The sequence below is a fragment of the Vicugna pacos genome, unplaced genomic scaffold (assembly GCF_048564905.1).
Source record: "Vicugna pacos unplaced genomic scaffold, VicPac4 scaffold_21, whole genome shotgun sequence".
NCBI lineage: Eukaryota > Metazoa > Chordata > Mammalia > Artiodactyla > Camelidae > Vicugna > Vicugna pacos.
Window position 1 is genome coordinate 16251148 of NW_027328742.1, and position 24829 is coordinate 16275976.

Below are 24829 nucleotides of genomic sequence, written 5' to 3' on the forward strand. Positions count from 1 at the left end.
TCAGTGTGTCCTTCCACATTTCTTCACAAGGGCTTCATCTTTCAGCTTCAGTATGGATTACTGGGGTCTGTCTCGAAACAAAGGCATTTCCCTTGTCCCCCAGCTCACCACGCCCCTCAAAAAAAACAAGATTCTGATCTTCGCTGTGAAATGAATCTTTTTTTTCCCTACTGTGCAGTAGACAACACTTACCCTGAGCTCACAGTCAGATATTTCCAGAGGAGTAAAAGTAGCTCATGTGCAAATAATACTACTTTTCTCTGTGAAAAGAAATAGATCAGATAGAGGAAATACTTAACTCAGATTACTCAAAAGCATTTCCTGAAGGAAATAAGTAAATTATTTAACACTAAATTTTGTTGAATCTGGTTATCCGTGAGCTATTTTTACCAATCAAGAAGGATATATTTCCTAAACTGGTACTGAGCAATTCATGTGAAATGAAACTTGCTCACATGAACTAGTTTAAAGTAAAGGATGCATTATAGTATCTGTGGTCTGTTTATACCTTCGATTAAGTAAGCACATTTTTCTAGGTTCCAGTGAGCTGAACTTTTCCTCCATGTATTTCTACTATGGGCTAAAATATTTAGGGAATTTATTTTGAATTATGATTCCCTTTTTTGAAAACCAGGAATTCTGAATTGTAGCCAAGTTCGAGGGTGGCTTGTGTTTTCCTCACTGCCTCTTCTCTTTGTTTAAGTGCAGTTTCATTCTTAATTTTTCATATAAAATCCTAACATACCAAAGATCTATCAATTACTCTTGCTGCACCAAAGCTATACCCATCCTCAAAAATACATAGGAAGGGAAAAGAAAACTTATCAAAATTAGCGACTATTTTCATGCTATTCAAATATGTCTAAAGGAACATAATGAAATGAATTTCACTATATCTCACCTGCCTCCACCCCCCCAATCCCATGTGGGTTTCTTGAGTAGGAATCTGGGAGTAAATGAAGAAGGAGAGTGATGCCGTGATCCAGGCTCCCTCTGGGGTCTCCCCAGCACTTGGATCGGCACCTGGTATAACGTAGGTCTCAGTCCAAGCCAGCTGAGTGAGTGAGTGACTCACAGGCATCGAATGCGTAACATCAGTGAATTAACAGCATTCTTTGTAGGACTCAGAGAATAAGCTGAGTGCCCTGTGGCCTTCCCAGCCTCACATACTATTTTGATGTTGGGGTCATTTCTGGGAATGTTATTCTGTACTGGACAAAAGGCTAGTACAATTCCAGGGTTAAGGAACTTTCCTAGGGAAATTTTATGATAAAATATTAAGAAAAATAGTTAAATGCCCAAAATGACATAGCATTGTCCTTTGGTGTTTAGATAATGTATGGCTGTAATTTTCTTACTTTATATGTTTTCTACATTTTCCACTGTGTGTATGCACTACTATATAATAAGAAAAAGCAAATGTTTAAAAGAGAAAATCTCTCTTCTCCAGATATGATTTGGTTAGAAGATGAGTCAGAGAAATATAATAAGAGAATCTTAAATACATGTGTCCATAATTCACTCTTTAAATTCAGGAACAGGAAACTCAGGAATGAAATAGATTAAGAGAATCAAAGATACTTGTATTCAAGATTAGCAAGTAGGAGTGTCCTCAACAGAAATGGTGATAATCTATAATTCAGGGATTAAATGTGATAATGAAGGTAAAAAGACAACATGAAGTAGAAAATGCCACGTGGCAAGCACAGTGTAAAGGGCAATTTACTATGATTATGCCAATATGTGTGGTCAGTTCCCAAGGAAATGATTGTGTAACCCCTGCTAGAGGAAGAAAGCTTCCAGCCTTGGCTGGAGAGGGGGGAGGATCCAGTGTCTGTATTTTTTTAAATGTCTACAGGTGCTTCTCATGTGCAAATTGATATCCCTGCACGAGAACCTTAAACCAACAGAAAACCCAAAAGACCGTGGACAATGATAGGTAGACGAGAGCCCAAGCTTTTCTGCCACAGATGAGTGGTTCCACTCAGGAAGACTGAGCAAGAGGCTCAGAGTCTTAGCTAAGGACAAGCAAGTCGGGACTTCTAATACGACCTAATGCCATCGACAGGGGAGGGCATTTCAGCACAAGAAGGGAGCGCCAGGTGATTTAACATGGAAGTTTCACCCTGGATCCATACCGTGATGGATTTGGGTCCCGGAGGGTAAAAGCCCTGCTTCCCTGTGGCATGGACCGGATTCCACAAGAGGCTGAGACAGGAAGTATGAGGCAGAGAAAAATTCCCCCAGAAGAATCCCGAGTCTGGGTGCTAGGGAGGGTGATGGACGAGCGTGGTCCCAGCGCCACCCGCACCGCAGGGCTCCGAGTGGCTGTGGAGCTGCGCGCCCCCGGCCGGACCTCAGACCTGCCTGCAGTGCTCTGGGCTGCGGCCTGGGGAGCGGCTTCAGCAGCAGGCTGGCCCCATCATTCTCGTAGGAGCTGCAGTGACACCAAACCTGTGGCCACGGTGATCCCAAGCCAAGGGTCTAAGTGACTTCAACCCTATTTACAGGTGACCACAGCCGGTTAGCCTGTGCTGCTCAAAAGGAAGACCCCACATGGGGTTTTGCTGTGTCAGGGTGGTTGCTGATACCTGGCCTGCTTTGAATCATTTCATCCTGACAGCAGCCTGGGCAGTTGAAGTTTCATCTCTCAATTTTATTTCAACTTTTTTTGTTGAAAGTATAGTTGGTTTACAATATTGTGTTAATTCTTGCTGTACAGCATAGTGATTCATATATATATATGTATATATATATTCCTTGTCATATACTTTTCCACTATAGGCTATTAAAAGTTATTGAGTGTAGTTCCCTGTGCTATACAGAAGGATCTTGTTGTTTGAAACAAAAATTACTAAACAAAGTAACAAAGTAAGCAGACTAAACCTAGACATGTATATGACACAGTTGAGTTTATCTCAGGATTTAAATGTGGTTTTGATCTCCAGGATCTCTTTATCAAATTATCATATGTAAAGTGCCTGTGGAACACTTCTCAGAAATATGTTTTAAAATCATAAGATTTAGAGAATAAAGAAGGAAGATAATTATACTGGAAAGCAGATATCAAAATATAGAAATGGGCATTTGTGATACAGTAATATCTGAATTATTGGAAGAATGTGTTGAATAAGAGGATCCAGTGGTGGGTCTACTAACCGCAACATTCTGCCATAGCAGTGAGTGTAAATCATCTTCTGAGATCTGCAACAGTTGCATTTTGAATGTAAATAAAGTTAAATAAAAAATAAGACATGAAGTGTTGATTCAGATTCAGGGGTATCTCGAGTCCATATCCCCAGCACTTCCCAGTGCTCCCTGCTCTTCCCCTCATGTCATTGAAAGAAGTGGGGAAAGTTTGTGAAGCGAAGGGCATGTTCCATTGCAAAGAAATCTCGTAGCAAACCTGGGAGCATGGCCAGTGAAAGCTTAATGCTGAGATTAGAGGCCGTGGGAAACCAAGAAGAGGCAGCTCTTTACAAGTCACATCATATGCTTTGTGTGTGTCTACGTGTGTATGCATACAGACGTGTGGGCATGTATGATGTATACACCTGCCTTTCGTGTGAAGCCGCCTCACTGTCCAAATTTGAAATCCATCCAAACGTGCAGTGCAGTCAGTCAAAGCTCAGCCAGACGCTAAGTTGTCTGTTGTTGCTCTGTCTCTTCTGCTGAACTCCACGAGTTAACCACGCGCCAGCTGTTGCTTTCAGGGACAACAGCTCTGTAGGCTACAGGTCCATACCTTGTTTCACTGCCAACTCTGATTTCCTTTCAGGACAAATTGCCACTTGAAAAAGGGGAAAGCATTCAGTTGCCCCACAAGCCTCTGAGTGAGGAAAAAACATAACGTTAGAGACAGCTCTGTGGGACAGCATCCGGAAGGGGGCAGAGCACTGGGCTGCGAGTCGAGGCTGTGTTTCTTTCAAGCTCTGCACTGAATTTGAGGTGGCATGCCACTTCTCTGGCCCTTGATTTGTTCAGCTTAAATTAGGGTCTTGGACCTGTTCTATCCAACGTTAGAGTATCACTTTTTTGCTCGGTGACCCTCCATGGCTCCGCAATTCCTTCAGAGGGAAAAATGCCCACATCCTCATGGCAGCCTCTAAGGCTCCACCCCCAAAACCACCACTTATTTCCTATTCACTGTGGCCCACACCAGTCTCCATGCTGTCTTTCCAGCGTGAGAGACCTCCAGGCCTGTAATCACTGTTCCCTCTGCCCCTCCTCTGCCCACCCCTTTGTTTCCTTCTTTGCCTTATTCAAAGGTCACTGCCCCATCCCCACTCCTCCCTAGCACACATTCCTCACCCTCCTTTATTTTCCTCCGCAGCACTTATCACCAGCTCACAGACCCTGTATTTCTGTCTTTTACTTATTTTCTGTGAGATTTTCAGACTGGAAAGGCCATGGTGGATAATAGCAGAGAAATGGGGGTAAAAAAGACAACTGAGGGAAGGCATCTTCTAAAACCTAAAATGCCCACCTGAAAAGGAGGTAGGAGATAAAGTAGCAGTAGTCGTTACAATTTTGGTAAACCCAAGGTACGTGGTCAGGACTAGTTTTCACAATTTTTGAGGGTAGGGAGGCAGCAATAAAAACAAATTAATCCTGAAAACAAGAAATTAAATTCTTGGGAAGATGATGTGTTCAGCTTGAAATGTCAGTAATACTTTAATGACCTTGGTCTGATAATATCCTGCCTTATAATTTGATCTGTTTGACAGCTGGGTCATTAATCTAATGGTGCCACAGTTCCAGAAGCAGAACAGACCACCCCACGATGGGAATGGGACAACCGTCTGTATCCCATGGGCAAACTGGGGTTATTTTATGAATACCCTGAAATGAGTAAGTCATCAGTGGAGATTTCTGTGCTGTCGGTTATACTAGAATATGCTTTGGGTCTCAGAAGCATCGGTTACCGAGCCAAACAATGACCTAGCATACCGACATGGAGCCCGCTTTTCTCCATTAGATGCAATTATGCAGTCAGGCTTTCAAATAGGGTGCCTGTGTGTATCTTTGTCAATATTTATGTTGTACAAAGCTGAATGTTTACTGCCAAGGAATGAAATGGAATACTCATTCAGATACGTCTCCACCATTGATTCTCAGATCCTTCTGGTCATGTCGTCTGAGGATGAACTCAGAACCGTTACTAGATGTGACTCAGCTCGGGCTGTAGCCCGTGTGGCACAGCTGCTGGCTGATATCCTTCTAAACAGAGTCATGTGAGCTAGCCAGCCTGTGCAGAAAGCCCGCAAGGGCATCCTGCCTCATTGCAGCAAGGTTCACAGGGTCACCCCTTCCACATCTCACACCTGCCTTTGATATGGTTTCTGCCTGATTCCTTGAGTGACCTCATGGCACATCACTGGCTTGAATTCAGGATGAATTTGCTGATCTGGAGTATCGGTAGAGCACACATCCCCTCCTTCTCCAATGTCTTTGTCCATTTCTGTACATTTGCTTGGGCTCTGTTTCTCTTTGGTTGAACTTGGTTTTGAGCTCTCAGTTGCCTTTAAATTGTTGCATCTCAAAATAGATTTCCATAGGAAACGTTATCTTTTCTATTATGCATGGCGCACTTTTATCTACTAGAAGGCTGATGAAGTGAACGTTTTGTATCTGAGCCCTTTCAGCTCACCACTGCCTTGAAGAATTTTTTTTTTTTTAAGCTTAGGAGACAAGAAAGGATTTTGGTCAATAGGCTTTGCATTTATGCATGCGGGTTCATGTCTGCAAAGGCACCCCTTTGTGCTTCCTGTTTATAAGTCTACAGATAGAGGGAGTTTACTTTTTCCTAAATTACATTCTCCCTACATAACAGGATGGAGTAACAGCTATTCTAGAGAGATTGTTCAGATTTATTTGTTTTCCTATTATCTAAATAATCCCTGATGAATTAGAAAATTCAATCCATTTCTGAGAGTGGGCAGTCTGTTTTTCTGTATTCAATGCTGGAGTGAAACTTATATTGTGTTCTTTTCATTCATGGGAGGTAGAATTTCCAAGTGCTTTTTGAATTATTTTTGTTCCTCTAAAATAAATTGCCTTTGGTGGTGATCTCCTGACCTCAGTTTCCTCCTCCCAGTTTTCCCCATGATCATTAATGTCACCCCACCTGCCTTTTTAGTTATGCCTCTTAGCTGCTGAAGGGGAACAGCTACTGACAGATGACCCTGGAGCCCTCCACCTGTGCTTCATTAGGCCTCGCACCCAGCCACCAACCCTAGTCTCCTTCGCCTGAAGTATCTTTCTCTGCTTTTCTGCCTGGAAGGACTCTTGCCAAGCCTTGGCAGGGACCCCTCCACTTTTTAGAGATTATCTGCTCTCCTGTCTAGGCATGAATTGCACTTGATTCTTGTCTTGATGGTGCATGATCGTGTCCGTGTCCATTGTGCTACATGGCTGGACTGATCCTGTCGGAGGCTGTAGTCAGGCTTTTCATCCTCCCGTCCATGTCTGGAGCACCACAGCCTGGACCCTGGGCCTCATACGTGTTTAAGTGACTTGAGCTTGGAGTTTCAGCACACTCACATACAACTGTTAGATGAGTTGGCGGTAATATTGCCCCCAAGGCCCCCACAAGGTTCTATATGGCATATGGCTTTTTCTGAGTGAAATTTCTCTATTATTTGTTTTAGTGAATTCCCCACTGTCCTTTGAGATTATTAGAGTAACCCTGAGTTGTTAACCACAATAGCTCTCCCCACACAAGCGAAAGATCCTGCTGTCTGAGAACTCAGACATGGGACATAAGAGAAATAATCTATCAGTCTTAAAATCTGGAAGCCATAAGATACCATTTTGTACTTAGAGCACCCACAGCACAAACACCAGTCTCTCAAAAATTTGACGCTGCCTTCCCAGAGGGCGGGCGCCATAAATGAAATGCTGTGAGGGATGAAGTGAGAGCTCTTTGTCTCTGGTACTGCCTTTTCCACCCTTGCTGTGTTAACTTGATCTTCCCTTCATATATTATGTTCTCCATTTAATTTATTGCAGTTAATATCAGTTGTTCTTCAACATCTCCTTGCACCCGAACCGTCCATTCCCTCTCTCTCCAGTGCTATCCCACCCACGCCTCTCCTGCGCTCTCCAGGACCAGGCCTGTCTCCCCCACGCCCTCACCTCTGTTCTGTCTGCCCACCACCTGCACTGACATTTCCTTAACTCTGCAGAATGGACTTCCCAAAATGGCAGCTGAGTAACTGGGGGGAATTGTAGACCTCTCATCTCTTTACTGATTCATTCGTTTATCTATCCAAAAAACACTGAGCACCTGCTATGCCAAACACTGTATCAGCTGCTGGGGAGACCAAGACAGATAAGACTTGGTGTCTGCACTCCCCAGGCCAGGCGAGACTTGGCGAGTAGTTGATGGATTGTTAACCAGGTGAACACAAATTGGACTTCCTAGAGCTAGAAATATTTGAACTGAATTTTGAAAGGTGAAAGGAAGTTAGCTCTCTAATGTGTGGTAGAGGGAGTGAACACTTCATGCAGAGAGGTAGAGACATAAGTGTACACGGCATGAACTGGCTTGGCTAGACTGAAGAACAACAAGTAGGGCTAGAACAAAGGATCCATAGGTGGGAATATCAGGTGCACATGGCCTCTGTCACGATGGGCCTTGTGTGCTTAGACTTGAATGTATCCTTAATGAAACAGGTATATATTGGAATATTTGTAAGTAAGAGAATTGCATAATGTTTATGTTGAAGAATATCTGGTTATTCTAGCAGCAGAATGGAAGATACTATTTTTGGGAGAGGCCCATATTTTGGGGGCAAAGGATGTTTCGGGAACAACCCAGGTAACCCAGACAACAAGTGGCACACGCCTGCAGAGAGGCCCTGAGCAGAGGGAGAGGGACATGTGCGGCAGAAGTGATGACTGCTGCAGTAGGGACTGCAGGGCTGGGGCGGCGGGCCGCAGAGCTGCTGAGGTGACTTTCCAGTGACCCATCTTGAAAGAGGATCTGCAGGGGCAGTGTAAGGGGAAGAGCTGATTTCGAGATGGTTCTGTGTGTGGCAGTTTGAGTGCAAAGTGTCTATGGGACATCTGAGGGGTGATGTCTGTTGTTAAGCTGGATTCACCAGTCAGGAGCTCAGAGGAGCTGTGGGTGAGGCCGTGGAGGCGATTCAGTCCTGCCAGGTGGAGGACTGAAGACGAGGCCCTGGGGAAAAGGGCCATGAACATGGCAAATGGGAGACGAGAAATCCACCAGGAGAAAGAACAGTAGAGCAGTTGGGAGAAAGCTAGTTGAGGCAACACAGAGAAGGCTGTAACCTGGCTTAAGAGGGATTTGAACACTGACTAAAGGGAGCATAGTGAGAAACTGGGGGTGTGTGGGGCAAAAAAGCAAGGGCTAAATCCCACCTTTAATTGCCGAGACTGGGGAAAGGGAGGAGGAGGACTAAGGTAGCCTGTAAAAAACAGGTCTGTGTGTATCTGTGTGTGTGCATATGTGCACACACACTTTTCTGCCTGGGCTTTTAAAATTTATTTAAGTAAAACAAAAATTAAGGGGGGAAAACATTCCACTGAGAGGAAAATATTTGTCCACGGCAAAAGCTACCTGGTAATCAAATAAACAGGAGCTGAAAATGCCCACTGGTTTGAAACACGCAGCCGCCGGCAGTGCAACTCCTGTCTCAGTGCCGCGGTGAGGGCCGTGGGGGATGCAGGGCTCCGAGCCCTGGAGGAGTCATCAGCGCTGGCACTTCTCCAAGAAACTGGACTTTAAAGGGAAGAAGAAAGAGTAGAAAGTATCAGAGAGCAACACAGAGCCGTGAGAGGGTTGGGCGAGGGTTAGTTTTGTTTTACAGTGGGCGTTTCTGGCCTTGATGAGTTCCTAGGCCTTTGCTGTTATTGGTCTTTGTTCCAAAAGCTTTTTAGAAAGTTCTTCTCGTTTGAATATCTGAACAGATTAAATCATGTTGGGTTATTTCTGGTATTTTATTTTTTAATTAATAAATTATCTGGAATTTATTTTAATATCAAAAGTGAGGACACTGTGCCAGGTCTTCCAATGATTTAGCTAATTACTCCAGTACTTGAATCCACTGATGTGAAGTGTCAGTTTTATAATATTACTAAAATCTCAAAAATATCCACGTCTATTCTTGAAATGCATTGTATTACATTCATACTCTCAGTGCACTATTTCTATACTTTTTCCATGACTATAGATTAATGCCTCCTAGAGTTGGTCCTATTTAATCTTTTCCCAGAATATCCCTAATACTGCAAATTCAAACTTCCCTCCTCATTATTTTATTTGTATATTTGTGTATATTTCTGGAAGAACAATACGATCACCTTTCAGATATTTTTCTTAAATCCATTTTGGATTATTAACTAAATTTGCATTCAGATTCTAAATTTACTTTGGAGAAATAATGTTCTATGTCCCCCAAGCTTGAGTCTGCCCAATGAAGAGTATGGTGCATTCTACTGCTCATTCAATCATCATATTTTTTTTCTTTTTTTTAAGTCATTTATCAGAATCATCTTAACATTTTTAATTAATTTATTTCTGAATAGTCTGTGCCTTTGTTGTCATTATAAATGATATATTTTCTGGGTTTTTAACTGGGTTGATTGCTAATAAACTCCTAATTTCTGGCAATGAGAAGGAGATCTGACAGTGTGGGGCACTCTTTCCAATATGGTGACTGTGAGCAGTGTGTTTCCTTAGGATGTCCACTTGCCAATTTGCCAGTGGCTGCACCCACTCCACACATTTCTGCTACTTACCTGCCCCCTGTAGGCAGATGAGTTCATGTAGGGTTAGGTGGGTTATGGACACAGATACTGATATCACTGCTGCCACGCTGCTGACTCTGTGGCATGACTAACTCTGGTTCTTGCTCTCTGACCTCCCTGAATATGACAGCTCCTTTTGGGCTGTGGACCTACTGCATCTTTCCAGCACTGTCGGCTTTTATGCAACACACCCCTGCCTCTCAGGTCAGAAGCAAATATCAGCTCCTCCTACACATCCACCCCATCCACGGTCTTGCCGTTCCTGGCCAGAGTGGTCCCTACCCCTTGACTGATCAGTAACACTAAAGGGACTTTAAATTTGCCTCTCATCCTCTGTCTTAGTTACATACCTGTGCTAGTTTACTTTAAAGGTCTGCCAGTTAGGAGGGGAGGGTCTAAAAGTCTTTTAGATTTCTGGCCTTATCATTTCTAACTGCTCCCCCACCCCATGGAACAGCTTACCACAGATCTCTGCTGCCCCATCTGTAGCAATGCCCTGTAAACTACAGACAGAGAGAAAAGAACTTCTAAGCCACCACCATAACTTTGACTTCCTGTGACCACACAGATCATAGAAATATCAAGATAAAAATTCCTGAAGAAGGATATTTTGCTTAGGAAGACACTTTAATTGCATACCTTTCTGTGACTTGTAATAACTTCATAGACTCTCTGAATGTGCTGCACTCACCTTCCCAGACTCAAGGGAGCTTGCTCACTTGCCTGTTTTCAGTGCATTTCCTCCAACATTCTCTATGCAGAGCTTTCCCATAAGTACATTCCTTATTCCGATTTAAATTCTTATATACAACCACAATATTATTTTTCTTAATCCTCAATGACAAATCATCTTCCAAGATTGTATTATTTCAACACTGAGAGTGAATAATATGCTTCAAGATTCCCAAGTTTATTACGAGCAAACAACTATGGTTGGTTGAAGATTTTTAAGTATGTTATTCCTACTAAGGGTATATACGTGAAAGAAACAGTTTGTAATAAGTCTTCTTCCCAGAGATATTATATTTGCCTTTTGTTTGGATTCTTTCACTGTTAAACATTATTATTACCATGAATGTGTTTTCTCTTTGGGATTTAGTTCACCATTTGCCCCTCTCTCTTTACAGGAGTAAAGGAATTGATGTTGTCTTTCCATCCGTCCACCACTCCATGTTATGTGTCCATTCCTTAAACAGGTATTCAGTTTGGGTTCACCACATTATCTGTTGCCTCTTTCCAGTGGCACCTCTGTTGGCTCTGGAGAACAATATATTGCAAATCAGACTCGGTACGTGGAAACTTGACTACAAAGTATAGACGCATGGTGCCAGAAAAAGCCCAGAACATCACAGCGTGGCAGTCAACCATGAAAGTAACAGCAATTCTGGCTGTGGTGGACCAGCGTGAGTAAAAAGGCTTCATTGGGTGAAGACTTAGAAGAGTCCAAAACGGCATTGGCGTTGCTTCCTAAGGAATCCAGTGATGGGTATTGTTTAATATGAGAGGGAGATGCTAACACTATCATCGTTATAAACAACATAGTTGTTGTAATTGTTATTATTTTTTATATAATTTCTTTATAATAAATATTTGTGACTTACAAGACCCTTACAGAGGCAGTTGTTAAGAAGTGTGGCCATTATACTGTTACAGGAGAGTTAATTCAGTAGAAGTATGGTAATAGTATTAATGAGTACTCTTTTGATCCTCACATGAATATAAAGGTTACCCAGGAGTGCTTGTATAATGGAGATAGAAATCAATCCATTTAAGAGTTTGTAAAATAACAGCAGTCATTCCACCGTATTTGACTTCGTGTGTGTGCTGGAGGTGGGGAAACAGAGTCCACACATTTTCTGAGGGCACATGTGTTCCCAGGCTGGGGGATATCGGCTAAAAACCTCCACTGCCCATAGAGAGGCACACGCCAATACTTGGCTTAGAGCCCAACCCCCGCATTCCCTGTAAGACCGGCCTAGGAAAACACTCAGGGAAGACAAGCTAAGGGATCCTATTACAAACAAGGCACTGCTGTCAGTTGGAGGAACTTTCCCACTCTCAGGATTCCGGAAGCCAGACTTGTGGGGGGGGATTTGTGTATCCCCACTCCACGTAGTTGGATGTGGGCACAGGTGTTCCCCTTTAGGGAGAATTCATCTAAATACTTCCTCAGTCCATTGGGGGGCACTCACTAATATTTGGCCTCAAAGACCAACCCCAGCTTTCCCTCAGAGCCAGGACTAGGGAAACACTCAGGGATTACAAGCTAAGGGATTCTATTAGAACCTAGGCACTACTGTCACTTGAAAGTGCCGGCCCTCACTCAGGATACCTGAACACGTCTTCGTGTGTGTGTTGGAAGTGGGGAAACAGAGTCCATGCAACTTTATGGGGGCACAGTTTTTCCCAGGTAGATGATGTAGTTTAAACACCTTCACTGCCCATAGAGAGGCACTGGTTATTACTTGGATTTAGAGCCCAACCCCCACCTTGGCTCAAAGCCCGGCCTAGGAGAACACTCAAGGAAGTCAAGCTAAGGAATTCTATTAGATCCCTGGTGCTGCTGTTAGTTGGAGGAGCCTCCCCACACTCAGGAAAACAGAACACTTCTTCGCACGTGTGCTGGAGGTGTGGAAACAGAGTCCACGCACAGGTATGCCTAGGATGGAGGATGTAGGTTAAACACCCACATCCCATGGATAGGCACTCGCTAATACTTCGTTTTAGAGCCCAACCTCCAATTTCCCCCGCACTCCTGGCAGGACAAGCCATCAGGGAAGACAAGCTAAGTAATTGTATTGAACCAAGGTGCTGCTGTCACTTGGAGGAACTACCCAACACTCAGGACTCCGCAGACACTCTTGTGTGTGGGGGAGGTGTGCAGCCCCAATCCAAGCAGATGAATGGTGACACAGGTGTTCCCCGGTAGGGGAGTTCCCTAAATACTTCATCAGACAATCGGTTGGCACAAGGTGCTGCTTGGCCTCCAAGCCCAACCCCCAGCTTTCACTCGCAGTCCGGCCTAGGGAAACACTCAGGGAATACAAGCTGAGTTATTCTATTAGAACGCAGGCGCTGCTGTCAGTTGGAGGAACTTCCACACACTCAGGATTCCGGATCCCAGCCTTGTGTGTGGGGGAGGTGTGGAGACCCAGACCAGAGACCACGCAGAAGAATGGGGGCACAGGTGTTCCACTTTAGGGTGAAATCCTCTAAGTACTTCCTCAGTAAATTGGGGGGCACTCGTTGCTACTTGGACTTCAAGCCCAACCCCCACTTTCCCCCACTCTCCAGCCTAGGCATGCCGTCAGGGAAGAAAAGTTAAGGGATTCCATTAGAACCCAGGCGCTGCTGTCAGTTGGAGGAGACTCCCCACACTCAGGATACCTGAAAAAGTCTTTGTGTGTGTGCTGGTGTTGGGGATACATAGTCCACGCAACTTTATGGGGGCACAGGTGTTCCCAGGGAGGGAATGTACTTTAAACACCTCCACTGCCCATAGAGAGGCACACGCTATTACTTGGCTTTAGAGCCCAACCAACCCCCACCTTCGCTCCCAAACCATCCTTGGAAAACACTCAGGGAAGTCAACCTAAGTGATCCTATTAGATCCCAGATGCTGCTGTCAGTTGGAGGTGCCTCCCCACACTCAGGATACCAGAACACTTTTTCATGTGTGTGCTGGAGGTGGGGAAACAGAGTCCACGCATTTTTCAAGGAGCACAGGTATTCCCAGGTTGTGGGTTTTTGGTTAATAACCTCCACTTCCCATGGAGAAGCACTCGCTAATACTTGGTTTTAGAGCCCAACCCCCACTTTGCCCCGCACTCCGTATCAGGCAACCAAAGAGGGAAGACAAGTTAAGCGATTTTATTAGAACCCAGGCCCCGCTGTCAGTTGGAGGAGGCTGCCCACTCTCAGGATAACTGCAAGTGTTCGTGTGTGTGCTGGAGGTTTGGAAACAGACTCCACGGATCTTTATGGGGCCACAGGTGTTCCCAGATTAGGGATGTAGTTTAAACACCTCCACGAACCATAGACAGGTACTCGCAAATACTTGGTTTTGGAGCCCAAACCACACTTTCCCCCGCACTCACGCCTAGGCTTTCCATCAGGGAAGACAAGCAAAGGGATTCACTTAGAACCCAAGCGCTGCTGTCAGTTGGAGGAACTTCCCTGCACTCAGGATTCCGAAACACATTCTTGTGTGTGTTGGGGGGGGTGTGCAGCCCCATTCCACCCAGATGTATGGGGGCAAAGATGTTCCATTTACGGAGAATTCCTCTAAGTACTTCCTCAATCGATCAGGGGGCACTCACTGCTACTTGGCGTCCAAGCCCAACCCCCAGCTTTCCCTCAAATCCCGGACCAGGGAAACAGTCCTATTACAAGAGAAGGGATTCTATTAGAACCCAGGCGCTGCTGTCATTTTGAGGAGCCCCCCCCCCCACACTAAGGATATCTAAAAGCCTTCGTGGGTGTTCTGGAGCTGGGAAAGACATTTCACGCATCTTTATGGGGGAAGAGGTGTTCCAAAGTTGGGGATTTGGTTTAAACACCTCCACTGCCCATAGAGGGGCACTTGCTAACCCTTGTCTTTGGAGCCCAACCCCCACATTCGCTCCCAGCCCGGCCTAGGTAAACACTCAAGGAAGTCAAGCTAAGGGATTCAATTAGACCCCAGGTGCTGCTGTCATTTGGAGGAAACTCCCCACATTCAGGATAGCAGAACACTTCCTCGTTTGTGTGCTGGAGGTGGGGAAACAGAGTCCAGGCATCTTTCAGGTGGCACATGTATTCTCACGTTGCTGGTTGTAGGTAATATTTCTCAGATTCCCATGTAGATGCATTGGCTAATAATTGGCATTAGAGCCGAAACCCCACATTGCCCTGCACTCCAGCCTAGCCAAACCATCAAGGAAGGCAAGTTAAGGGATTCAAGTAGAACACAAGCGCTGCTGACAGTTGGAGGAACTTCCCCACACTCAGGATTCCGGAACCCAACCTTGTGTGGCGGGGAGATGTGGAGCCAATATCCAAGTAGATGAATGGGATCACACTTGTTCCCCATTAGGGTGAAGTCCTCTAAATACTTCCACATTCCATCGGGGGGCGGTTGCTGCTACTTGGACTCCAAGCCCAATCCCCAGGTTTCCCTCTCAGCCTGGCCTAGGGAAACACTCAAGGAAAACAAGCCAAGGGATTCTATTAGAACCCAGGCGCTACTGTCATTTGGAGGAGCCTCCCCACTGAGAGTCACTGGAGGGCGGACACCACACTCCCACCCTCCTCTTACCTTCCCACGTGAGAGCGATCGCTTCAGGGAGCCAGAGCCACTGGCGAGTGTGCTGATTTATTCAGGGGTGCGAGAAAATGGAACGTGAGAACCTATTTGCACATCACCACATGACCCCCACGGATCATCGGACTTGATGAACCTAATACTTTGATTCCAAATCTATGTTCTTTTCTGGGGGTTTCGGGGTGGTAATTAGATTTGTTTGTTTGTTTGTTTAGGTGGAGATGCTGATGATTGGACCCTGGGCCTCATGGGTGATAAGCATGTGCCTGACCACTGGTCTGTACCCTTCCCCCTGCGAATCTGTATTTTAATCTCAGGCTCCCTTTTACTCCTGAATTCTCTGTTACCTCATTTACTCCCATCCTTTCTTTCCCCTGGAGCCCTTTCTCCCCTAGTCCCACCTATCAAAGACCAGGGTTTGCTCAAGGCCCCCTGTTATGTGCTGTTTCCTGAAGACATCTTAGTCACCCTCTCCCAGGCTGGGTCCTCCCCTCCCCCACCCACTGCACTTCCTCAGCTGCCTTCACCTTTTACGTGTCTCCCCGTCTGTCTTCCCATCTGGTCCAGCTGTGGGAGCAGGGGTGGGGGCAGCCTCTCTGCTGAACATGGATGCTCTCAGATTGGATTCTGTTGAATTCCTCCAGTTCATATGTGTGTTCAATGTGCCGATGTCTTACTTCCTGGCAACGTATTTAAATGCAAACAGAAACCTCCAGGAAACATGATATTTCAGCCATTGTTTCCCATAATATATTATGGAGATGCAAGCTTCCTGAGGTGCCAATGGGCATTCGGCAGAACAAGCAGGTTTGCCTCTGGGTTAAAGACTTCAGTTGTGCTGAGTGACAGCCCTGCTCCCAGCTTTAGCTACCAAGGATCCTCTGATAAAGACCGCCCTCCCGAGGGGAAGAAAAGGGAGTTTGGAGGTTGGGATTTTTTTGTTTAAGTTTTTTGTTTTTGCAATTTACTTGGTCTTTTTTTTCTCAGATTCGTGGGACTGATGGTTTAGTCTGAGAGAAATGTCCTCTGGAGGCTGGGGGCACTGTGCCTTGGCAGGTGGCTCCTCCTGTACCCCGAGAGTCACATCAGCTCACATCAGCTGGACTGGCACCTATCTCACTGGCATGCAGTCATCCCCAGCCTCTAATGAAGGTGACCTTTGTCCAGAGAAGCTAATGTGTCCCATCTGCACCTTCCTTTCAGTACCCACCCTCCAGGGACATAAGCTAAGCCAGCCCTTCCCCCGCACCCTTGGCTCCAGTCAAGCTAATCAGCTTACAATTTCCTGAACCCAATGTCATGTTTCTCACCGCTGTGCCTTTTCTCACACTGCTTGATCAACAGAAAAATCACACATATATGAAGATAATAACCCTAATAGACGTGAAACCTAATGTAGATGACCACACACATACATCTTTACGCGCAACCACATATAAATGGGGTCTGAGCTGCACATACACGTGGAGATGTGTAGGAGGGAAGGAGAAGCACTGTGGACCCACTTTGCAAAACCTCACACGTCATACCTTCCACATCTACCATGTTTTTCCTGTCAGCAAGCTCTCCCACCCTCCAAAATGACTAACCTCTAGCCTCTCTTCTCCTAAAACTGAGGTGGGAAGCCCCATAAAAACACCGGCAGGACCCCTATGCAGGGCCCCAGCACCGAGCGGTTCCCTGGCCCAGAGCCTCCATCTCACTTTTTGCCTCTAAAGCAGCTAACTTACACCTAGAATTCTATTGGTTCCCTGAGCTCACTTCTGATTGATTGGTTCCCTTAATTTGGAAGAGTTTGTGTCTTTTTGTTACCTCCTGACTAGTTTCAAGGATATATAATCTTAAAAGAAAGTGGTTGTTAAAGTAATATTCATAATGGATATTCCCCCCTAAAACACTTTCTCTGTTCTAGTCTTATAAAATATCCATGTAAAATAGTCTTTGCTTCCTTCAAATAAATCTTCAACCCAGTTACACCAAGATCAGAAACAAGTCAATAAAGCAAAGCAATAAAGCAAATTCTAAACTATATGGTTAATAATAATTCTTCCATATGGATAAATCAATGAAATCTATCATTATTAACTCACTTTAAGAGAATAATTTTCCAATTTTCTAATTCTAAAAAGTATACTTTTTGAAAATTGTGAAGAATGTCCATGATAAAATGTTATTTCCTATATTTTAGCCTCAAGTGCATAGTTTTCAGCAAATTATCACAAATATCTGGGAAAAAAAAGAAATTTATATTACTGCTAGATCCAGACTTTTAACTGTTGCAATAACTAAAGTATGACATAGTATGACTGATTTAAATCAGTATTGTAGGTCCCAGGGTGACTTTTTATTATTACTCAGTTTCCAAGGTATGTGGAATTAAATAGGCATGATTATGCTTATATTCCCCCCAAAACATGAAGTTTTCTTACCATAAAACCTTCAGTGCAATAATAAAATATGAACAGAAAAGGAGTATGGATTCTATATACATTTAAAACATAAAACCTGAAGGAATTTTGTTGGTTTGTTCACTATATCTAAAGATACCCAGCTTTAAATAGCCCCTTTAAATATTTTATTTTCAATTTGTAATACTTTAAATAGTAGTATATACATATATACATCTATTTATGTATGATATCTCTCATTGTGCTTTGCATTGACAGTACAAAGTAATACAAGTAATTAATTTCAGACACGCAAAGTATGCAATGACTATAATTTTCTCTGTTGTGCAAAAAGCTAAAATGCATATGCATACAATTTTGTAGTAATAATAAAGCTAGGCTCTGAAAAGGATACATACAGAAGAAATGAGGATGAGAGCTCCTTGCCTTCTTCCCTGAGTATTATGAGTTTAAAACTTGAACTTGAACTAAGCCATTTAGTCTATCCCTACATTTGCTTCAAAGTGAAAGGTAAACAATAAAGTGAAGCCTTTACTTATTCCAATTTATGAGTATCCATTTTCATAGCATTTGCCTTTTTAATTGATATAATGATTAATATATTCTTCTTATAACTTAAAGCAGAATTGTTGCTTCATTGTTAATTTTTCCACTGATCCATACTTTTATTTTTAAACTATGGATTGCATTGTGTGACTTTTTAGCTGTAAATTAATTCAAAAAAACCTTGAAAGAATTATATTCTTTCAACAAATAAATGAAAATATATTGGAAGTGTCTTGTTTCTGATGAGACAGTGCACTAACAGTAGCTACTAATTCATTCCCCTGAATTCAAACCCAGGTTGATGTCACAAAAGTGAGAGAGAAGTTGATGGATCCCAGGATCAAATATGAAAATGTAAAACACCCAGAGATTTAAAATTTGGTTGGGACTTGGTGTGGGAGGGGAAATAAACAGCATTCACCAAAGAGGGCCAGACACTATGGGCAGGAGATAAGCCAGAAAAAGCTTCCTGTTTGTCTTAGTCCATTCAGGCTGCTATAGCAGAACAGCATAGACTGGGTGGCTTAAAAACAACAGACATTAATTTCTCATAGTTCTGGAGTCTAGGAGGTCCATGATCAAGGTGGTGACAGATTCAGTTTCTGGTGAGAGCCCACTTCTTAGTTAATAGATGTGGTCTTCTCACTGTGTCCTCCCTAGGCAGAGGGTGAGGGAGCTCTCTAGGGTCTCTTTTATAAGAACACTAGTCTCATTGGGAGCATCAAGACCATTCATGAAGGCTCTACCCTCAAGACCCAATCATATCCCAAAGGCCTCATCTCCTAATACCATCATAACTGGCATTAGGATTTAATGTATGAATTTTGGGGGGACAACCTGCCAAATTCAGTCTAAAGCATCATAGTTTTCTCTCCTTTACATTTACCTGGGTGGATCACTGCTATCCCTGTCACAAATATGGAGGATAAAAACAGCAGAGCCATCACAGCAGCAACGAAAGTGGCTGTGTATTATCAGAGCAGTGCTAGATCCCAGCTAGAACGAAGGTGACTACTACTAATTTCAGACCAACTAAGCCTCTGAGCACTTTAAGTTAGATGGTAACAAACAAGGAAGGTAGCTCTTAGCAAAAGCAATGCTTGATTATCAGTCAAGTTATAATGCTGCTCTTCAGGGGTAGGTATTCCCAAGGAAAAAGTATTAAGCCCATATTTTAAGATTCAACACACGTACATACACATACTCTTAAATGCCAAAAAGGGGCAAAATCAGGGCCTGGGATTTCCTTCATCCCTCAGATACTATCAGCAGACAATGCAGCTCATATTCATAAGAACATAAGAGCTAACAGAAAAAAACATTAAAAGATATCTGAGAAGCCAGAACATTATAAAAGAAATGCAGGAAACTAAAACTATGCCAGAGTAAGTAAAATTAATGGATCATTACAGTAATAATTTTAAACAAATATACTACAAATTCTCAACAACACAAAGGAGGTTATAGGAAATATGAAGTAGAAAGACACAAATTAAAATACAGTACTGAAAAAATGGGCTGATTAACCAAGGATACTCTCAAAAAAGGAATTAGTGAACCAGAAAATCAGGTTTAAGAACTCTCCTAGGAAGCATAAGGAAGATAAAAATATACATAAAAGAACACTTAAGATACATGAGTTAAAAGTATAGGAGTAAAAGTATCAACATATGTATATTAACCTTAGAAGAAGAGAAGAGATAAATGGAACAAAGAAATCTTTAAAAAAGTCATGCCTGAGAGTTTTCCTAAATTATAAGTAGATATAAAGTCATCAGCTTGAAGGGTTGGTAGGGACCAAACCTAAAGGTTTTTAAAAATCTGCATAAATAACATAAATTATGAAATTTAAGAATATCAAAACAAAATGAAGGGAGCACCTGGATAGAAAAAAGGATGTCACTTACTAAGGTTCTTAAGTGTTCTCAATAGTAACACTGGGTATAAGAACACAAAAGGGTACTGAAGTAAAGAAACTTTAAATTTAGACTTTTCTATCCATTTCTACTATCACTTAAATGTTAGCAGAGAAATAAATATGCTTTCAGAAATCTACAGTCTCAGAATGTTTACAACATTAATATACTCTTTGAAGACAATTTAAGAAAGATTATTCTAGCAAGAAGACAAACTATTCAGGAAGACAAATATGAAATATGGGAAGTGAGTGTAAATATCTATTTTAGAGAACTATTCAGGGCCAAAAAGTGATATTCCATACCTGTAGGGAATGTGGTTAAGAATATATACAGAGCATAATGAGTACACATGCAGCTGCTGAGAGAACTCTGGGTGGATATATATAGCCAATGATCATAGTTTAAAATATGAATATATCTCTTAGAGAAACTGATAGATCAAAAAGACTAAAAACAGGCAAATTTGTAGATTAATTGAATAAGTCAATAATTTTGGATAGATTTTATAGTAAGTGTTCTTATCACAAAAAATACTATTAATAATAAATGAGGGTGAGAGGAAATTTCTGAAGGTGATGGATAAGATTATGGCATAGATTGTGGTGATGGTTTCATGAGTGTGTACTTATGCCCAAACTCATCAAGTTGTTTACATTAATTATATCATTTTTGAATGCCAAAAATAAAATAAAAAGGGAAAATTTTAAGGAAAATTAGAACTGAATGATAAGGAAAGTACTATATGTCAAAAAAAAATTCAGGCAATCTCTATTATTTATAAGTCTTTCTACTGATGAAAGGGACAATACAAAAAATTTTAAAAATGTCTGATTTACTTATAAACATTTTGTGAAAGTCCTAAATAAAAGTATTAGTTAACTAAAACCATCAATGAGTTACAGAAAAAGATTAACCATGATCAGAGTTAGGATTTATCTTAGGAAAAAAATAATGCTTCAACAAGAAGAAAGCTTATTGATATATTTTACCATATTAATGAACTTAACTGTAAAAATCATACAGCTAGCTCAACAGAAGTTCATCTGATGGATTTCAACGTCAATTATAGGTTGAACATATAGTAGAAATCCAGGTCAAGACAATGAGAAAAGATAAAAAGAAAGATGTATAAAGATTAGAAGTGAAGAAAAATTATTCTTTTTCAGTAGTCATAAAAGCCATTTGATTAAAAAGCCAACATAATCTATATGAAAATATGTAGTGTATTTATTATATAACATATAGTAAATGAAATATTAAATCAAGAGAGAGAGGTTAGCAAGGTTGCTGGATATAAACTAAAAATTCAGAGATCAATAGCATTCTTCTACATTAACAAAATTAAAATTAAGTAGAAAATTTAATACATCACCATTCAAAATAGTTAAAAAAAATCTACAAAATATCAAGGAATTAACAAATGGGGAATAAACATGATCTTTATGAAGAAAAAATTTAAACATTAATGGATATAAAAGAGACTTCAATAAATGAAAAGATACCCCATGTTCACTGAAGGAATGTCAACATTTTATATATTTTAATTATTAAAAACTTAACCAATACATGTTTAATTTAAAAACTGCAAAATTTTGGGAAAATGCCTTTATTCTAAAACATATATGGAAAAATAAAGGAGCACGGATAGCTAAGACAGCAATACCAAAAGGAAGAAAAATAATAAATGGACTCCACCAGATTTGGAAATATATCCCCACATTGTAGTAATTAAAACACATTCAGAAAGAGAAAATAAGCCTAGGACTATCTTAAAAATCACAGTGAAAGATTTGTATACAACAAAAATGGTAAAAATCAATAAGAAAATTGCTTTGGGTTTCCATTCCAGCACGTAAAGAATTTGGAAGTTGTCACTCCATCCTAACCTCAAATAAAAAGCCGAACAAACTAAAAATCAATAGTCTTTCTTAGACCTGTCAGAGAATTGGGGTTACAGGGCAAATTTCTATCCTCAAAGTTAAAGAGACATACAGGTATACACAGAACATCACAACTTACCACAAAGGAGACCCATGAGCAAAAACCTCCACAGGAACCAGTACTGGGGTAGAAAACCTGAACTATAATTGATAAATTGGTGGAGGCTCAGTGTGGACAACTCTAAGAGTTAAAAACTATGGCTGGAGGCAGTCTTGGGTAGGTAGTACTTACATTTTTTGTGAGTTTTACTTCCAGGAGCTCTACCAGGTTCCCAAAGTGAAGACTGGAGAAAAGTCTCCTTGTTCTTCCTGCAGGGAAGAGGAAAAATAGCTATTTTGAAATATACCAGGACATTCTGTTCTTAATAAGGAGAAACTAATTTATCAGAGCCTAAACCATTGCAGTTTTATTATAGTCTAATGATCTGGGGGACTCGAAATACTCAACCTAGCCCCACTCTATCATGCCACTTGGGAGAAGGGAAACACCCAAATGCAGATCCCTCTAGTCTTCCATGTGAAGGAAGGTAAATACTCAATTCCAGTCCCCTCTAGCCGTCTAGTCCCTCCCTGGGTGGGGGAGGAATCAAGAAGCACTTGTGACGTTCACCATCTAGGGACACAGGCTCACTATGAGACTGAGACCTATCATAGGATTAAAGAATACTTCTCTTCTCCCCATGTCTTACCACCATACTACTAAAAAGTCTATTTGCTGTAGGTCTTTTACCCAGCACAATATGTCTGGCTTTCAACAAAAAGTTTCCAAGCATACTAAAAGGCAAAAACAGTTTGAAGAGAGAGAGAGCAAGCATCAGAACCAGAGTCAGATATGGCAATATTAGAATTATCAGACGAGCAATTTAAACCAATGGATTAATATGTTAATGGTTCTACAGATAAAGTAGACATCATGCAAGAATAGATGGGCAATATATGGAGAGAAAAAGAAATTCTAAGAAAGAATCAAAAGAAATGCTAAGGATCAAAAACACTATAACAGAAAGGAGAATGCTTTTGATGGGCTTATTAATTAGACTGGTCAAGGTAGAGGAAAGAATATACCAGCTTAAGGATATGTCAATAGAAACTTCCAACACTAAAAATCAAAAAGAAAAAAGACTGAACAAAGAACAGAATATCCAAGAACTGTGTGACAACTATAAAATATGTACCATACAGGTAACAGGAATACCAGAAGAATGAGAGGAAGAAACAAAAGGAATATTTGAAGCTACAGTGACTGAAAACTTCCCCCAAATTAATGTCAGTCGCAAAAGCACAGATACAGTAAGTTCAGAGAACAGCAAGTAGGGTAAATGTCAAAACAAAAACAAAAACAATTCAGCCTAGGTATGTCATATTCAAACTGCAGAAAATCAAGGAAAGAAAAAAATCTTGAAAGAAGTCAGAGGAAATAAATACTTGACCTACAGAGCAGTAAAAGTAAGAATTACATCTGATTCTTCATATGAATCCATGAAAGCAAGAAGACAGCAGAGTAAAATATTTGAAGTGTTGAGAGAAACTAAACACCAACTTAGAATTCTGTATCCTGTGAAATTATCCTTTAACAGTGAAGGAGAAATAAGCACTTTCTCAGACAAACAAAAACTGAGAAACTGTTGCTAGCAGACCCGCCTAGCAAGAAATGATAAAAGAAGTTCTTCATAGAGGAAAATTGTTTGTCAGAAACTCAGATCTTCATAATGAAAGGAAGATCTTTAGAAAAGGAATAAGTGAAGGTAAAAGAAAAACTTTTGTTTTTCTTATTAACTAATATAACAGACAACAGTTTCTTCAAAATAATAACAGCAACAAAATATCAACTGATTTTAGTTCATGTATAAGTAAAATAAATGATAACAATGATAAAAGGGACAGGAGGGAAAAATTAGGAACATTGTTATTGTAAGATATTTTTACTCTCTGTGAAGTGATACAGTGTCATTTGAAAGTGGACTTGAATTCCTTTTAAATGTATATTGCAAAATCTAGGGATACTTAAAAAAAGCAAAAATAAGAAGTATAATTGATATACTAAGAAAGGAGAAAAAATATAATCATATAAAATGTTCAATTGAAACTACAAAAGACAGAAAAAGAGTTGAAGATCAAAATAGGAACAAAGAATAAGGACAATGAATACAAAATAATCATAAATATGATAGATATTAATCCAACTATATCACGAATCACTTTAAATGTCAATGGCCTAAATACACCAGTTAAAAGACAGAGACTGCTAGAGTGGACCAAAAAAAAAAAATGAGAAAACTATGTTATCTAGAAGAAACTCACTTCAAATATAAAGATACACATATAGATTAAAAGTAAAAGGATGGAGAAAGATATACCATGCTGACAGTAACCCAAAGAAAGTTGGAGTTGGTATATTAATTATAGACAGAGCTAACCTCAGAGCAAGGGAAATTATCAGGGATAAAGAGAGACACTGAATAATGATAAAAAGGTCAATTGTCCCAGAAGACATAAAAATTCGTAATGTGTATGTGGTAACAACAGAGAGTCAAAATGTGCGAATCCAAAAGTGATTGAACTGCAAGGAGAAATAGATTAATCCACTGCTGTATTTGGAGACTTCAACACCTTTCTATCAGAAATGGACAGATCCAACTGGCAGAAAAGCTGTAAGAACATAGTTGAACTCAACAGAACCTTCAATCAATTCTTAAAACTAAATAAAAGGAAATGAACAACCTGATTGAAAAATGGACCAAAGACCTTAACAGAAACTCACTGAAGAAGATATACATGTGACAAGTAAGCATATGAAAAGATGAACATTATGTTTCATTAGGGAAATGCAAGTTAAAACAATAATAAGATGTCACTACAAATCTATTAGAATGACTAAAATTCAAAATGCTGACATCAAACGATGAGAAGGATGTGCGGGAACAGGAACTCTTGTTC

At 41.2% G+C, this 24829-nt stretch overlaps 1 protein-coding gene and 1 long non-coding RNA gene across 2 annotated transcripts in view; one reads left to right on the plus strand and one right to left on the minus strand.

Annotated features, from left to right (window-relative positions):
• Positions 1 to 11388, plus strand: part of LOC140694506 (uncharacterized) — a 48060-nt gene extending 36672 nt beyond the window's left edge. Inside the window, exon 6 of the long non-coding RNA XR_012070135.1 lies at positions 11018 to 11388. This is a non-coding gene — a long non-coding RNA (uncharacterized lncRNA). The remainder of the gene's footprint in view (positions 1 to 11017) is intronic.
• The window catches only part of LOC140694505 (netrin-1-like), a 171713-nt gene that overhangs the window by 14959 nt on the left and 131925 nt on the right, over positions 1 to 24829 (minus strand). Inside the window, 1 exon segment of the mRNA XM_072957723.1 lies at positions 22125 to 22201. Within this exon segment, the coding sequence (XP_072813824.1) occupies positions 22125 to 22201 (77 nt within the window).